Raw genomic sequence first — 16,423 nt, 5'->3', positions numbered from 1 at the left:
CTTTTTTTTTTCCCTTGTTTATTCCAGTCGGCTGCGTCATTCTCATATTAACGGATTCGACAGAAAGGCTTTTTGGGTGCTCGAAGTCCTCTTCAGCGGAATGAAGAAACTATATATCTCTTGACAACTGCTTACCAAAATTGCAAGATAACAAGGATAAAGCCCGTTGAATTATATTTAATAGAGGTTAGTGAAAGATCAGATGTAAACACCGTACAGAGTACAAGACAACAAGATATAAAGGCGCGTGGAGGCTCAGTTCTGCGCTTGAATGTTACCTGAGGCTAAAACTGTTGGATTGGAATATCATGGATTCTGGGATCTGTCTCGGGATACCGAAGTGGGGACCCCCAGGCGATTACATGATTGGGCGACGGATGGAGAAAGTGGCCTCAGGCACTGTTATCAGGCACCAAGTAGTTAGTACTACGGAGTAAAATAAATAAACATCGATGTTGTCAACAAAGAGATATGGACAAGCCTGATTGTTAGACAGCGTTCAAGGCTGACCAAAGCCTATTGGCTTCCACGATTTTGTTAATCTAAATTTGCTCGGCCGCTTGTCTCCCAATTCTGGACGATTACACAATTTTTCAGGTCGAGCATGCGACGCCCTTACTGATATCACCACTGACGCTAACGCATATCAACAATCGCATGCCCCTCAAAATTTTGTCTGCACTGACCACAACAGCAACCGAGTGGTCGTAAGATGGACCAGCAACAGAAGACACCAACTAGACCGAGTGGGATTCCTCGGCTGGCTGCTTCCAGACTGCCTTTGCCAACGTCCAGCACTTCCAGATCCGTCAAACCTTCCCCTTCCCGTGAAAAGTTGCGCGCAGATCCCGGTCTTGATGCTACACGGCTCCGAAGACCGTCCGAGCAGCCCGTTCTCAAGAAGCCGCCTCCAAAACACCCATTGTCTTACAGGACCCCCGAGAAACCTCGACAGAAGAGAGACACTTCCAACGGTGGACTGAGCAATGGTGGACGGTCGGAAAACGCGGGAGACGCCTCGGAAGAAGCCCCTATGCTGGGAACAGATGCCGCTGTAGGAGATGCAGAGCGCCGAGGTCGCCCTCGACCTTCATTATCGGAACGGACTATTGAGACATTATCCCGGATCCCTCCATCACCTGGCCCTCCGAGCAGGCAATCTAGTTTCTTCAATGGCAACAGCCCGGTACGGTCCCCGTCTCGGACACCATCTGTGATGACCTCAAGATCACCTTCGAGGGCATCAACTACGCGGCAACCTAGCGAGAATGATTTTCTTTCACAACAAGCGTCTGCAATACAACTTCCTTCGAGGTCTAGGATATCACCCGCTCCGACTTTGTCTTCAAACGACGCTTCTACCGGCCAGAGAACATCGTCGGCTGGTACTGACATCTCTTCGACCTTGAAGAAGCCATCTGTAAGAGCAAGTTTATATAACGGAGTTAATGATACGACAAGAAAGTCGCCAGATCCTCGCCCAGCTCTGGGCAAGACGTCCGCAAACGCTACGTTTTCAGACATGGGACCTCCGCCTCCTCCACTCCATGTGAAAAAGACAAGGAAATCTCTGGCGAACAATTCCAGCCCTATAAATAACTCGAGAAAGCCATCAACCCCGCTGAATGCGCCGGATCTCTCGATAGAGCAACAGTCGGAAATAGAAATGAGAAAGGCTTCCAAGTCATCCAGCGCATTAAGGGAGAGCATTGCTAAGGCGAAAGCCGCGCGCAAAGCCTCCGCAAGGCAGAACAATACTCAAAACGGCTCCGTTGATATCTTTGATAACCTCAACGTTGAAGATCCCTTCAATCAACAGCCCAAAGACTCAAAAAGTGGGTTGCTCCGCAAGCGTGTGGAAGCAGGGCGGACCTCGGGCCATTTGAACATTGCAGCCATGTCATTGACAGAGATACCGAAAGAGGTCATGGCTATGTATGACTTCGATCCTAACTCGACGACGGATTGGTATGAGAGCGTAGATCTTGTCAAGTTCATCGCTGCGGACAATGAATTTGTTGAGCTGTCGGAGGCAGCCTTTCCCGACATCGATCCGTTCGATATCGATTCCGACAAAGACGAACGAGGCAATCAGTTTGCTGGACTGGAAATAATGGATCTTCATGGCAACCAGCTGCGCACCCTTCCAATGGGGTTCAGAAGACTACAAAGACTTCACACTCTGAATCTGTCCAATAACAAATTGGACGCGGAAAGCATTCAGATCGTCATGCAAATGGAGGCTTTGAAAGACTTGAAACTAGCAAACAATCTCTTGGAGGGTTCGTTCTCCTCAGACGTGAAGAATCTTACGAGATTGGAGGTTCTGGACTTGCGCGGCAATTCTCTAACCGAACTGCCCAAAAGCCTGGAATATTTGGCTTGCCTTAGGATACTAGATGTTGGTGATAATCAACTGACATCTCTCCCTTTTCAGTCTCTTGGCATGCTTCCTCTTAAAGATCTCAGAGCCCCCAGGAACAAGTTAGCTGGGACGCTGATCCCAGCTTCTCTATCGAAGCTTGACTCGTTACAGAGCTTAGATGTAACCGGAAACGCGCTGACAGCGATATCAGAACGAGAAGACCTCGAGATGCCTAGCCTTCAAACCTTGTCCATCAGTATGAATCGGATTAAGCATTTGCCGAACATCTGCACCTGGACCGCACTTTTGACTCTCTCGGCCGAAGACAATAGTCTTTCAGCAATTCCGCAGGGTTTTGTCGAGCTGCAGAACCTTCGCAATGTTGACTTCACGGGAAACAATATATCCAAATTGGATGAAAGGATCGGATTGATGGAGGGTCTTTCCACCCTTCGCTTAGCCAACAACCCACTGCGAGAACGTAAATTCTTGACCATGAATACAGATGATATCAAGCGTGATCTGCGAAACAGGTGTGAGCCAGAGCCTCAGGACACTGATGATGACGAAGGCTCGGTCGCCACGCAATTCACCCTTGCACCAGAAACACCGGCTCAGATGACGTCGTGGCAGGTCAAGCCGGGGGGAATTCTTGATAGATCATATTCGGAACTGTCAGAGGTGGACGTGAAGCAGTTGGAACGAATCAACTTCAATGATATACGCTGCGTGTACCTGCAACATAACTCGTTGACCTGCATACCTGTGCCAGCTTTCAGCATGCTAGCACACTGCCTGACAGACCTTGACCTCTCGAATAACCCCCTGGACAGCTTATCCGTTCTTTCTACATCCTTAACTCTGCCGAATCTCCACATCCTCAATTTGAGCGCCGCTAAATTGACAACCATCGAGCCAATATTGGCTAATCTTACGGCACCGTGCTTGACGACCCTGGATATTTCGTACAACCGCCTTTCGGGGCCTCTTCCTGCTGTGCGCCAGGTCTATCCGAACTTGATGACTTTTCTCGCAGCGGACAATGGATTTCAATCTTTGGACTTCGAGGCTGTGCAGGGCCTCCAGGTGCTGGACGTTAGTAACAACAACATCAGCTCTCTTCCGCCAAAACTTGGCTTGCTGAGGGCCGAGGGTTGCAGCAAGAATTGGGGCACCGGCTCCCCCCTGAGAAGGTTTGAAGTAGCAGGCAACAGCTTTCGGGTTCCCCGATGGCAGGTCGTGGCGAAAGGGACTGATGCGATCCTTGACTGGCTGAAGGATCGTATCCGAAGCGAAGACCTTGCGGAATGGGAACCAGATGAGGAGTCCACTGTTCATGTTTAAGTCCAGCGATGAGGAAATCAAGCCTCCAGAATTGGAAAGCATCTAGCGAATCTCAGCACTGGGTCTTGGTCTTTTGACACACTGCCTTGATTATACAGTGTACAGCTTCTTTGCCCATCTTCGTGATCCTTTTCCTCTCATGTATATACGCCATTTTTCACATTTACTGGACTGTAATAAATTCAGAGATTCCTCAACAGGCTATAGAATGTTCGAGTTGCGAGAGGTCTTTTCGAACTGTGGCAGTTCATCTGTAAATGTGATCCACGAGTGGTGGCTTCTCCTTCCACGTATTCATTCATTCTTGATTGTCCGCCTCCACAGATTTGCTGACTTCATCCAAGACATTCATCCATGTTTTCGACCATATTGCGAACTTATCTTCCTTCTGCTGACCGTCGGTAGCGTCCACCGTATCCCACGTCGGTTTAACAGAGTCAACAGCGTTCATAGCACAGTGTTTAGCCTTGTCGAGATATTGAGCGCATTTACCCAAATCCTCCTCGTACAGGGCTCCCGCGACTTCATCTATATGCTCCGGGATGTGTTGTAAGTTCGTCATCAAGCGTTCCAATCTACCAATCCCAGAAGGAGATGAGCACGGCACATCGCCAGCGCCCTTCAGCCGATTCGCGACAATGGCAGGGTATATCTGTGCAATAGGCTTCAAAATCCGGAGGGTCGATTTCTTCTGCGCATGTAGCGTAGCGCTGCTTTCTTCGGTATCCTCGTCTTCCTCATCCTGAGTATCCTTCTCGCCATCATCACTCAGAAGATCATCGAAGAATTCGTCCCCGTCCTCTTCGGGATCCCACTCCTCAATCTCCTCCACTGCATCACGTACCAGATCCCGCCACTCTTCCACACGCCGTATCACGAATCCAACTACCCCTTTAGCCGCAACATCAATCAACGCGTCGCACGAATCCCAGACACGCCCAGTTGCGACTGTCACAGGATCCTTCTCTGCCTGCAAAAGTTTCCCTCCTTTCCTTTGACCTTCCTTTGCCTTGTCCGCCTTTTCGGCAACAGCTTGAACCTCGGTTACCAAAGAAGTCAATTCCCTCAACGTAGTCTTCGTCAAAGCGTGTACCTCCGCGTGGAAAGCCTTTGTATGGTCGGCAGGAGTGACAAGGAGAGCCCCCGTCACGAGAGACGGAAGTACGGAACTATTTAATGCCGACAGAACGGTGCCAACCGCCGAGTGAGTGAATGGAGAAGTTATCGTCAAGAGGGATAGCTTTGTGACCTGGGATTTCAACGCGGTAGCTGACGTGGAAAGGAGGGGAAGGGCATCCTTTCCAGAAAGTTCAGCGGGCTTGGGGTCTTCGGCGGGAGCTGAAAGAGCAGCTTGCAGTTGCTCCAGGAGAGTGAGAGTCGTCGTCAGACTGACCCGAAGCTGTTTTGCCATTCTGAGGGGGTTTGCTGATCCTAATATCGATCTTGGCTCTGTTATTGCACGTAATCGTAAGATGGAGAAATTTGTAGGAAATTGCGGGGCAACAACTGATTAGGGCTCTGCGGGGTCACCTGCAATTAAAGTTGTCCAGTTGGCGCGGGCCTTAGCAGGTACTATCATTCGAAGTGTCCTGACATGTTCTCAGTTGTGACGTCTGGATCGGACAAACTCCTTCGGCCTGAGCTCCAATATTTGTTATCAATCACATACGTGACCCCCTTCTTAACCACAGCATTAGTCTGTCGCAAACGACATTCAGATGATGTCGAACGACAGACCCCAATAAATTGAAAAAATTTTTTTTCGCATGTTTCATAGACAGGATGGGCTCTACTAAACCTCGCACCTCCGCACAAGCCTCCGCTCCAAAAGTCCAGTCGTTACCGGAGAAGACATTCATTATCGACAATGGCGCATACACCTTGAAAGCTGGATACGCACCCGGGTTTCCACCTCCCGAAGATTTAGGCCAGGCTCTTTCAGCCTGCAGCACAATCCCGAATGCCATTGCCAAAACACGCGGGAACCGTATCTACATTGGTGCACAACTCAACTCACAAGTTACCGACTGGAACGAGATGGTTTTCAGGCGTCCAGTGGAGAAAGGATACATTGTCAACTGGGAAGCACAGAAGGAAATATGGGACAACGCATTTTTCGACGAGAAGACGGTGAGGTCGAAAGATCTTCGGATTGAATCTCCAGAAGATACAACGCTCGTGCTCACCGAGGCGCCGAACGCTCTGCCGACCCTACAAAAGAATGCTGATGAAATTGTGATGGAAGAATGGGGCTTTGGCGGCTATGTGAGATTTGTAGGTAAGATAGCCGGATTCCCTCACTGTCTTACCTGGTTATTGATGCTGACTTCCCAGGACCTGTGCTGAATGCTTGGAATGAAGTTCAGTCCTTGTTCGGAGACCCTATTGGGCAAGACTCTTCGTCTCCGATCTCGCCGAAGCAATGCTTACTTGTCGTCGACTCCGGCTACTCTCATACAACAGTAACACCAGTTTACAAAGGGCAACCCATCCAGCGCGCCATTCGGAGACTTGACATTGGTGGCAAACATCTAACGAATTACCTGAAAGAGATGGTGTCTATGAGGCAGTACAACATGGTCGATGAAACTTACATCATGAACGAGGTTAAGGAGGCTGTCTGTTTCGTAAGCAACAACTTTGCTGGTGACTTGGAACAGACATGGCAGGGCAACCGAAAACGGGGCTTGACGGACGCAGCCGAAGGGATCACAGTTGATTATGTGCTACCTGATCCTAACACAGGCAAGAAGGGCTTCATGCGACCGCATGATCCTCTTTCGAATGCGAAGAAGAGGAAGAGTATTCTCTCTGGCGGCAATGCTGAGGCTCTGTCCGAAGACGTGCTGATTCTGGGGAATGAACGCTTTACTGTGCCAGAAATACTGTTCACACCAAGTGATATAGGTATGAAGCAAGCCGGTATTCCAGATATCATTCTGCAGAGTCTTTCAGTTCTGCCTACCGGTCTACATCCGTCGTTCCTAGCGAATGTTCTGGTTGTTGGAGGGAATACCTTGATTCCGGGTTTTTTGGAACGATTGTAAGGCTGCTGCTACGGTGATCATCGTTCTTCGGTTCTAACACCTTCTCAGGGAAAGCGAGCTGCGACAGATAGCTTCGGCAGAATGCGTTGTCAGAGTTCGGCGCCCTCATGAGTAAGTTCGCCTTAACAGTTTCCCCGAGACACGTTCTCATTCCGCTCTACTTTAGCCCCATACGTTCCACATGGCTTGGAGCGTCACGATTAGCGGCGAACAGAGCCGAGTTGAGAAAGTTCGCCATCACCCGTCAGGAATACCAGGAGTATGGCTCTTCATGGGCAGGACGGAAATTTTCAGGCATTCTTTGAGAATAACTTTGCTACTTGCGGGTTTCCTCTCAATCGGTACCGGAGTACGGGTGGCTTCTACTGTGTATTTTGAACGTACGTTGTTGGGGTGTTCTTCAAATGCTGCATTTCAATGATACCCTTGATCTCGACAATAAACGGAATGAATCCAAGTCTTTGAAGACTGAATGGAAAATGTGCACGTGTCGTAGCTAGATTTTTTTTTTGTTGGTGAGCGGGTTCGCACTGTTTTTGCTTTTGATCCGTTTGCCACCCCATAGACGGCGCTGATTGTTCGTAGAATCAGCAGGCTGGCTCCTATCATAAGTCAAGGTGATCTATGGAGTCCCCAGAAGTATTTGACAAAAGTCCCGCTATCCGTACGAGTCATCAGCAAGCGATGATATTAGCATACTCATCGTACCCCGCACTGGCCAGTCCATCAAGGTTTACACGTCAGTGATTCTCACATTCGGCGTTAGAGATGATGATATCCTTGGTTCACTCATTATGTCGCCAGAACAGTACTTATTGGGCCGCAAATCTCCGTGTCAAATGATGATTCCTCAGAGAAACGGGCCGCGTGCATGATGCTGGGAGACACTCGAACCATGGCACTTCCCAGGCACTTGCGGTATACCCTCGGTTGAAGATTCCATGGGAAGGGGCCATACCAAATGATTCTCGTCCCTTTTCAACTCCGACTGACGAAATGATGAAGGCCACATATCTGTCAGAACCATACTACAGACTTCATTGTCATGCTATCATGCTATAAGACCAGTGACTGACAACCACTGCCCTTGGCAAACTGCCACCGTTAGGATCAGCGAAGTAGTTCAAGGGCGCATATCGCGATCACTAGGTTTGATCGTCTTCGAGACAACTCTGGATATGACTTGAATCAACCGAGCAATCATGCCTTCTATCACTCTATCATCTTTTATTTCCGGCCTCATTCATAGCCGAGCTGAAGAGGAGCGACTGCATGCTAGTGATGTTGAAAAGATAGCTCCATTAGGAGCTGCTTCAGACAAGAAAGCAATATCCACAGGCGCTCGTCGTGCAGCAAGCAGGCGCAATATGGATGTTCGCCCAGCGCCCGGGAAGTCTGATTTGCACTTGCAAGCCCATATCGCTGGTCTGAAGAACCTTTGTGTTTTCCCAAGACTTGGTGTCATTGACAATATGGCGCGCCTTTACCAAGGAATACGAAAGAAGGAGTGAGTTTATTTGCTCCGCTTTGGTAACTCTATCATCTACTAACTTGCAAACAGACGTTGCACGGTCTGCTTTAACAGCGAATCTATTAAAAATGTGGAGATTCTCCCTTGCCAGCACATATACTGCGATTATTGTTTCAGCCGATTGGCACTCACAGCCATGGCAAACGAGCAGTTGTTTCCGCCGAGGTGCTGCTCGCAGATGATTCCGACGGAGCAAGTCCTCTCGAAACTGACAGAGAAGGAGAAAGCCCTTTTTAAGCTGAAAGCGCGGGAGTATGCGACATCGGCCAGAGAACGCCGGTATTGCCCCGCGATGAAATGCGGGAAATGGATACCACTTGAGAAGTTGGAAGGTCAATCAACGACACAGCTCTGCCCGTATTGTGGCACTGCCATCTGCCCGGGCTGTAAGGACAAGGCACATGCGCCTGGCAAATGTTCCTTCGACCCTGGGCTGACTGAATTTCTCGAACTCGCGAGGACTCAAGGCTGGCAGAGATGTTTTCACTGTGGGGCGATGGTCGAGCTTAATGAGGGCTGCCCACGTATAACTTGTAGATGCGGTGCAGATCTTTGGTTCGTCCTAACCCTTACTTCATCCTTGGCCGTTCGAGATACTGACGCAGCAAAGCTACAACTGTGGTGGACCATGGCTTATCTGCCATCACAACGCCTTAGGGAACGTAATCGCCGAATGCCAAACCGGCGCGCCTCTCGGAGACGGAATGGGAACACATGATGCAGTTGAACTTGCTGCTATCGTGGCTGCAATGAAATTCGCCGAGAGAGAGCTGGAAGAATAGGTGTCGATGACGAAGTCGACAAACATCCATTGATGAAACTGGCTAATATTTTAACTTTGAAGCGATATGCTTTGTTGTACTATAAACCAATATCTTGCTAGATTCGCATGCTGACGATGACCCTCGACGACCATTTACAATAAGCAAATGCAAATAACTGCTCCAACTTTTAATGCTGGATATTTCGTCCTTCGGTAGATATGGTGTATATAGCCATGTGGTAGCATACAGTAAGGGATATCACGTATATGTTACTTCAAACATCGCAGCGAGTCGCCAGGTTAGTAGTCGTAAAAGCCCTTTCCGCTCTTCTTACCCAACCAACCCGCATCAACCATCCTCTTGAGCAGCCCAGACGGCCTATACTTGCTGTCTCCGGTTTCCTGATGCAGTACATTCATAATAGCCAGGCAGGTATCAAGACCAATAAAGTCAGCCAGGGTCAAAGGTCCCATGGGAACATTTGTTCCATTCTTCATGATGCTGTCAATGTCCTCGCGGGCACCAACTCCAGTCTCCAGGCAGATGATAGCCTCATTGATGTATGGCATGAGGATACGGTTAGCGAGGAAACCAGGCGAATCCGCTGAAACGGCTGCAATCTTGCCCATGCGCTGCACAAAGGCAATTGCGGTATCCATGGTCTCCTTGGACGTCTGCAGACCAGCAATGATCTCAACGCCCTTCTGAACCGGCACCGGGTTCATGAAATGGGTAGAGATCACACGGGAAGGGGCCTGTAGATCTGTCGGATCTGTTGAGGTGGCGGCAGCGATCTTAGTTATCGGGATAGACGAGGTATTGGTTGCGAGGATAGCATGCTTGGGTGCAATTTGAGCGAGCTTCGAGAAGATGGAGGTCTTGAGGTCGGGAATCTCGGGAACGGCCTCGATCACAAAGTCCACGGACGAAAGGTCGTCCATGTTCAGACTAGGAGTAATGCGCGCACGAACGGCGTCGGCAGCTTCCTGAGTAAGGCGCTCCTTGGAAACATCTTTCTGAAGGAGCTTGTCTGAGGTGGGAAATGTCGGTTAATTGGAATATCCAAGAAGCCACAGAAGTGTAGAGGACAATTGGGCTGTATCAAGCATACCGGCGAATGAGAGACCCTTGTCCAAAGCCGCCTGGGTATTATCGATCAGGGTAACAGGAACCTGAGCCTTTGAAGCAGCAACAAGAGCGATACCCAGACCCTGCAGATCACTTAGCATTTGACTTGACAAAAAGTTACAGTATGGAAGCATGCTCACCATTTGACCAGCCCCGATCACGCCCAGGGACTTAACCTCGGCAGCATAGGCGGCGGTGGAAGTACTAAAGGTACGAGAGGTAATTGATGAGCCTACGCGGGCCACACCCCGGACAGAAGCTGAGAACATGGCGTGAGACGATGGTAATTGCCGCTCTAGAGTACGAAAAAACGAAATTGAACGCAGACAACGAAAGAAAGGTAGAAGCGAAGACAGCCGAAGATCTATTCGGACACTGGCTTGTCTTCCCCATGTACACCCGATTCATGTGATCCGACGTCATCGGCTACCTTCGGTCGTCGGGTAAATATCTTCTCCGGTAAGCCGAGGCTGGCCAGTCTAATAAACGCGAGGCGCGTGAGATAACGCGTTATCATTGGCTACTGCGATGGGCGCGCGAATGAAAGGTGGGCTTTTCATCCATCAATGTTTATGGTGATGCTATCAGTTTGCTAGACCACGGCGCCGGCGGACGCTCGGAATTGAACCGACGACTATGGATGAAGAAGGTGCGCCGTTGAGCGAGGGTGTGCAGGTCGTAGACCCTGATGTCCGCGCTCATGTTTACAGCCTTGTTACTGCAGTAAGTGGTAGACTCGATACCCTCATTCACATGAGGTTGTGCTAATATCTGCAGCTCGGAGGGTTCAATGGCGAGAGCGCGGACCGCTATGTCCTGGGCGACGATGCACTGGCCTGTCTACGAGATATCAAGCGTTGGTTGAAATTATACGATGAAAAGCACAATCGCATGGATGTTGCACGATGTCTAGGGGAAGCGAATCTCGTCAACGGCGACCTGTTGCCGATTTTGACCCTCTGGTCGACAAGTGGTCAAAAGAGCAAACACATGTCGAGGATTGCATTGGCATGCCGTAAGTGAGCTGAATGCGTGCGGAAAGGAGCTCGATGATCCGTGGATCTGACAAAGGACAGTGGAATTGCTGGTGCCTCTGACATGGCCATTGGAGGTGCACAGTGAAATGACAGTCAACCATCATCGACACACGCCCTATTTGCAACAAGCCCAGGTTCTTTATAAACGTGGTATTCTCAGTCATGGTAGCGGCAGCATCCTCCGAACTATCATCCGAATCGGCCTCCCCAGCATGGCAGTCCCTCGATCCGAACGAACGACTCGCGATGAAGGCATTTTGAAGCTCATGCTCTACTTCCTTCGAAATATCGCAGTGATTTCGCCGAATGCGCGCCTTGCTGCGGAGGGCGATGAAGAGGAAACGTCAAGATCGGCGACCATCAATGCTTTTCAGAATCAAGATGCTTTCGCTCTTCTCCTAACCATGTGCTCCAATGTGGGAGAAGATTTCAGCCTTCAAGATGTGGTTCTCCTCGAAATATTGTTCCATATTGTCAAGGGAGTCAACGTGGAGAAACTCTTCATGAACGACGCCCAACGAAAGGCAAAGCGCACAGACGAACTGGGTGAACTTTTACAGAAGGAGTCCTCTCTGCGGCGGGAATATGCGAAAAATGCGCCAACTCGGCATGGTAGGTTTGGGACAATGATTTGGGTCAAACGCGATGACGCCAAGGTCTCCACGGTGTCGGGACAAGATGTGCTCAAAGATAGCCAGACAACCCTCCACAAGATGGATCAGAGCAAGAAGTGGAACAAGCCTCAGATACGTCGAAGAGCAGCCGAGGTGACGGCAAACAACGACTTTAATACGCCTGTCAATATCAACTCGACGGCGACCAAGAACCTACGGATGTTTGTAGAAGAGTTTTTGGATTCTGGTTTCAATCCACTCTTCACTCACGTTCGAAAAGCCATTGAACGTGAAGCTGATCGAGTGATGGATATCAACACAAGACAGTTCTTTTATACCGTTGCCTGGTTTCTTGAAGCCGAGCGTGTGCGGCGAGCACATCAACGCGAAAAACGGCATCTGGGTGACACGCCGTTAAAGGAGATAGAACCCGATAGTTTTGCGCTCGTTGCCAGCGTCCTCAACCAGGAAACATTTGTTTTTCTGAACCGCTCAATGCAATACAGCTATGACAACAAAGACGTGGAAGACCTTACTGCAGAAATGCGCTGTTTCACGCAGATTCTGTTGACTGTACAAGAGATGGCTCAGTCACCACTTGAAGAAGATCAAGAGATCGCCGATAACATCCAGAACCGAATTTTCTACGAAGAAACCACCCATGACCGCATCGTCGCCATCGTTCGTGGGTACAAAGACCAAGGATTTGGGTACTTGGATGCATGCACAGAGCTTGCTCATGTATTCTTAAGGATGCTGGAACATTACTCCAAAGAGAATGTCGATATGCATGTCAGATCCCGTCGCCGCGCAAAGCGCAAAGCCAAACAGGCCAAACAGGCCGATATCGAAGGCGATGACGAGGAGGAAGCATCTGAAGAAGAAGACTTGATGGACGTCGAAAGAATCTCGAAGGAGCGCAAATTCGATTTCAGACGTTTTGCCGCCAAGTTCTGCAACCAGAGCTGTGTTGACACATTCATCGCTTTTACCAAGTACTATAGAGAATTGAATGTGGACCAATTGAAGCGAGCCCATCGTTACTTTTACAGGATAGCATTCAAGCAAGAGATGAGCGTTTTGCTTTTCCGCCTTGACATCATCAACCTCTTCTATCGCATGATCAAAGGTCCGGGTGCCTTGGACTCAAACAAGCCGATCTTCAAGGAATGGGAGGAACTGGTCCGGCAGATTATTCGGCGCATGATCAAGAAAATTGATCAACGCCCGGCTTTGATCACAGAGCTGCTGTTCAGTAAGATCAACTCGACCGTCTTCTACCTGGAATATGGGCATGAGAAACAAACAATATCCGCCTCCAAGAGACCACCAGCTGAGCTGGAGGTTGAACCCAGAGAAGCCAAGACAATCGACGAGAAAATAAGGATAGTTGTGCATGTCATGGTCAAGGATGAGCACACTGACCTGGTCAAATGGGTCAGTGATGTCTTAAATTCGGCAGCTGATGAGAGAGAGGCCTGGGAAAGTCAGGAACAGCACTCAGGAGGACAAAAAGCTCCCAACCCAATGATTCGTACGTCTTCTGGTTTCTCCTGGCTGGTCGTACGGTGACTAACATGAAACAGCTGTCAAATCCGACAATGAGTCATGCCAGAAGGCTATGTTCTCCAATGCCAAACTACGTCTCCTTATGTCTTTGGTTCGCTTCGAACGTCTAGGCATGGAGGATGTTCCTGGAGCCTCCTGGGTCGTTCCCTCATCACTCAACTCTCAAGAACTTCGGCACACGAGATCTATCATTGAGCAGTGTTTGACTGAGCCTGTCACAGAGAACTCTGACCGGGACTTGAGCCAGTTGATAAGGAGAAAATCAGGAAACAATACAAGACGAGACAGAGATGACCAAATGGCCAACGTTGATTTTGGGTCCGATTCTGAGGGAGACGACAACGTCCCAGACGGACCGCTATTCCCACCCAACCCACGATCAAGGGCCAACGCTCTAGAGCAATTGAAGAAACAACGCAAAAAGAGACGCAAGCAAGCCGGAGAAGAAGAAGAACCCGACGAAGAAGACTTGGAGGCACGACGTCGAGCACGCCTGGAAAATGCTTTAGCTCGACAAGCGAAAATAAAGAGCGATCTGTATATCCACGCCAGTGACGAGGAAACAGATGAAGAAGCAGACCAGGAATTCTTTCGACTTGAGGAGCAGAGACGAAAAGAACAGGCAGAAAGAATCAGGAAAGCTCTGCTTCACGGGGTCGTCGAGGAGGTCAGTGAGAACTCGCGAAAGAAAAGCAGCGGGCGTAAGCGGCAAAGCGATCAATACACTGCCTCGACCGCAGATAGTCAGAGCAAGCGACAGCGGCGCCTGCAACAAACTGAAGGGCTCGATGGCAATGACGATCTTGTCGTGGCTGGTACGGAAGCTCGGTCGCCAGACTCTCTCGGACAAGGCTCACCTTCTTTAAAAGGTGCTAACGACGTCGAAGACACACTTGTTACATCCGAAGAAAATGAACTCGATTTCGACGATGATTTAGCTTTCAGCCGGAATCGTACTAGAGACAAGGTCCTTAGTGCGGAGAACGACGACAGCGATACCGAACCCCCTGCACCTGATACTATAGATGAAGACGGTGAAGAAGCAGCGGCTGTCGCTGCACCGCCTCGGCGAAGAGTGCGGGCTGGGTTTGTCATCGAAAGCGATTCAGAGTGAGATGCATACCTATCATGGTGTAATGATTATTGCATGCGGTGTTCGGGTTGGTTCTTGATGGGCACGGGAATGAAAGTATATTTTCGCATAGATACCGGATCACGAATGCATCCATATGTAGATGCACTGCATCTACTCAGTGATTAGGCTCGAGGAGCTCATAGGAACACTTCCATCGAGTGCATCTGACAATTAACAGCAATAGATAAGGCACCATGCATCATTTCCCATTATGTCTGCTGTATCTCGAAGATGCGACACATCCAAGCCCTAAGGTATTCTACAACGAGTAAATATTTCGACAACAATCAGAGGCCTAACTAACTGAAATAAGCAGCTTTGCATCAAATGATCTTCGTTAAGCCATTGGCATTTACCTTCTGATAGCAACGAGTAGCATTACAAGACCGCAACACGAGCGTTGGCTCGATGACTCACAGATCCATGGTCGAAGCGGGCAAGAGTTTTAAATCACAATGCGCTCCTCCAACTCTGTTTGTATCATCGAAGACGTAAATCAAGACCCTGCCAGCAGCTTGGGTTTTATCTAACTTCAAACAAACCACTTGCCACTCTATCATGACTGAACAAGTCCGATTTGTCACTTTGGACGTCTTCACGTCACGGCCGTATGCTGGCAATCCACTAGCCGTGGTGTTCCTCCCGGACTCAAACAAGCCGGCTGTGACACAACAGCAGAAGCAGTCGATTGCGCGCGAGTTCAACTTGTCAGAGACCATTTTTGTCCATTCTGAAAAGGGAGAAAAACGCATTATCGACATCTTCACCCCTGACAGTGAACTCCCATTCGCAGGCCATCCCACCATAGGAGCTGCCTGCTGGTTTCTATATCTTTCCCCGGACGAAGGAGACAAGGGAGTCGTCAAGACCCTGACCACCAAGTCGGGGGATATCCCCATATCGCTGCAATTGGGACAGCCCTGGCCTGCAGTAACTGCTAGAATCGCGCATAATACACGGCTGCACCAGTCCAGATTTCCGCTCCAGCAACTGCTCCGATTGCACCCTTTCTTGTCTGGCTTTTTCCGTATAACCGGTACCGTGGAGCCAGCTTTCCCCATCTTCTCTATCGTCAATGGGATGAGCCAGGTCCATGTCGAGCTGCCCTCCCTCGAGGCTCTCGCTGCTGTTACCACGGCCTCGGGTGGTGAGGTTATCTCTGGGGGCTCTGGCTATCTGGATGAAGGTTGGGATGCAGGTCTCTGTGTGACGTACTTCTACGTACGCAATGTCAAGGACCCACAGACTGGTGCAAATACTATTCGGACCAGGGCGATTTTCGGAAACCTAGAAGATCCAGCAACAGGAAGTGCGGCCAGCGGTCTCGCGGCTTATCTGTCTTTGATGGAAAGGAAACCTGGTCAGTATAAATACAACATTGTGCAAGGGGTGGAGATTGGCAGACGCAGTGAGATTGGGGTAGAGGTTGTGGTCAACCAGGATAACAAGATCGACACTGTTGAGCTTCAGGGAGGCGCTGTGAAGGTATCCGAAGGAAACATTCTACTGCCTCCGAAATGAGTCGATGCCTGATGTGGCGCGAACGGGTTCACTCCTGGGCTGCAATATGACGAGACAACAATGCATGGTTTGTCTGAGCTGCGAAGAGTTCTTCGAGTATGCTGCGTGATGCTTCTAATGGTGAGAGCTAGTGAATGAGAATGAAGCCCATATGAAGGGCTGCTACTGTTAAACTTGGTTGTCAGGTAGACTCAAGGCAATTCACTGCAGCTGCTCTCTCAAAGCGGATATGTCCGGTAATCATATACTGTCATCCTTAAGGTAAATAATGATAAATACTACTGTTCAGCCTGTTCTTTCTCTTTATCGATCTCACTATCTACATCTCTCTCCACAGCACGTAGTACTATCTTCAAAACATAATATCT

The 16,423-nt window shown here is 49.5% G+C and overlaps 7 protein-coding genes across 7 annotated transcripts; 5 read left to right on the top strand and 2 right to left on the bottom strand.

Moving 5' to 3' along the window:
- Positions 1 to 712: 712 nt before the first annotated feature.
- On the top strand, positions 713 to 3,709 carry AFUA_4G04440 (uncharacterized protein; the record flags this gene model as incomplete). Its single annotated transcript, XM_741537.1, has 1 exon — positions 713 to 3,709. The coding sequence occupies one exon, from the start codon at positions 713 to 715 to the stop codon at positions 3,707 to 3,709; it is 2,997 nt and encodes a 998-aa protein (XP_746630.1).
- Positions 3,710 to 4,007: 298 nt separating this feature from the next.
- AFUA_4G04430 (uncharacterized protein) lies at positions 4,008 to 5,120 on the bottom strand (the record flags this gene model as incomplete). Its single annotated transcript, XM_741536.1, has 1 exon — positions 4,008 to 5,120. The coding sequence occupies one exon, from the start codon at positions 5,118 to 5,120 to the stop codon at positions 4,008 to 4,010; it is 1,113 nt and encodes a 370-aa protein (XP_746629.1).
- Positions 5,121 to 5,329: 209 nt separating this feature from the next.
- arp6 (actin family protein) lies at positions 5,330 to 7,282 on the top strand. The gene is made up of 4 exons (XM_741535.2): positions 5,330 to 5,987; positions 6,044 to 6,752; positions 6,805 to 6,867; positions 6,923 to 7,282. Exons 1-4 carry the CDS (start codon positions 5,492 to 5,494, stop codon positions 7,059 to 7,061), a joined length of 1,407 nt encoding a protein of 468 aa, XP_746628.1. The 5' UTR covers positions 5,330 to 5,491; the 3' UTR covers positions 7,062 to 7,282.
- Positions 7,283 to 7,958: 676 nt separating this feature from the next.
- Positions 7,959 to 9,069, top strand: AFUA_4G04415 (BRcat and Rcat domain-containing protein; the record flags this gene model as incomplete). The annotated part of the gene is made up of 3 exons (XM_741534.1): positions 7,959 to 8,263; positions 8,318 to 8,842; positions 8,898 to 9,069. 3 exons carry the CDS (start codon positions 7,959 to 7,961, stop codon positions 9,067 to 9,069), a joined length of 1,002 nt encoding a protein of 333 aa, XP_746627.1.
- Positions 9,070 to 9,223: 154 nt separating this feature from the next.
- Positions 9,224 to 10,564, bottom strand: AFUA_4G04410 (3-hydroxyacyl-CoA dehydrogenase family protein). The gene is made up of 3 exons (XM_077804549.1): positions 10,320 to 10,564; positions 10,163 to 10,262; positions 9,224 to 10,081 (listed from the first exon to the last, which is right to left on the bottom strand). Exons 1-3 carry the CDS (start codon positions 10,446 to 10,448, stop codon positions 9,351 to 9,353), a joined length of 960 nt encoding a protein of 319 aa, XP_077660696.1. The 5' UTR covers positions 10,449 to 10,564; the 3' UTR covers positions 9,224 to 9,350.
- Positions 10,565 to 10,753: 189 nt separating this feature from the next.
- Positions 10,754 to 14,732, top strand: tof1 (putative DNA repair protein (Tof1)). Its single transcript, XM_741531.3, has 4 exons — positions 10,754 to 10,902; positions 10,957 to 11,194; positions 11,256 to 13,364; positions 13,417 to 14,732. Exons 1-4 carry the CDS (start codon positions 10,816 to 10,818, stop codon positions 14,511 to 14,513), a joined length of 3,531 nt encoding a protein of 1,176 aa, XP_746624.2. The 5' UTR covers positions 10,754 to 10,815; the 3' UTR covers positions 14,514 to 14,732.
- A 210-nt stretch (positions 14,733 to 14,942) lies between these two features.
- On the top strand, positions 14,943 to 16,371 carry AFUA_4G04380 (PhzF family phenazine biosynthesis protein). Its single transcript, XM_741530.2, has one exon. It carries the CDS (start codon positions 15,093 to 15,095, stop codon positions 16,053 to 16,055), a length of 963 nt encoding a protein of 320 aa, XP_746623.1. The 5' UTR covers positions 14,943 to 15,092; the 3' UTR covers positions 16,056 to 16,371.
- The last annotated feature ends 52 nt before the right edge of the window (positions 16,372 to 16,423 follow it).

The sequence above is a fragment of the Aspergillus fumigatus genome, chromosome 4 (genome assembly GCF_000002655.1).
Source record: "Aspergillus fumigatus Af293 chromosome 4, whole genome shotgun sequence".
In the NCBI taxonomy this organism is placed as follows: Eukaryota; Fungi; Ascomycota; class Eurotiomycetes; order Eurotiales; family Aspergillaceae; genus Aspergillus; species Aspergillus fumigatus.
This window is presented reverse-complemented; position numbering and strand designations above follow the sequence as displayed.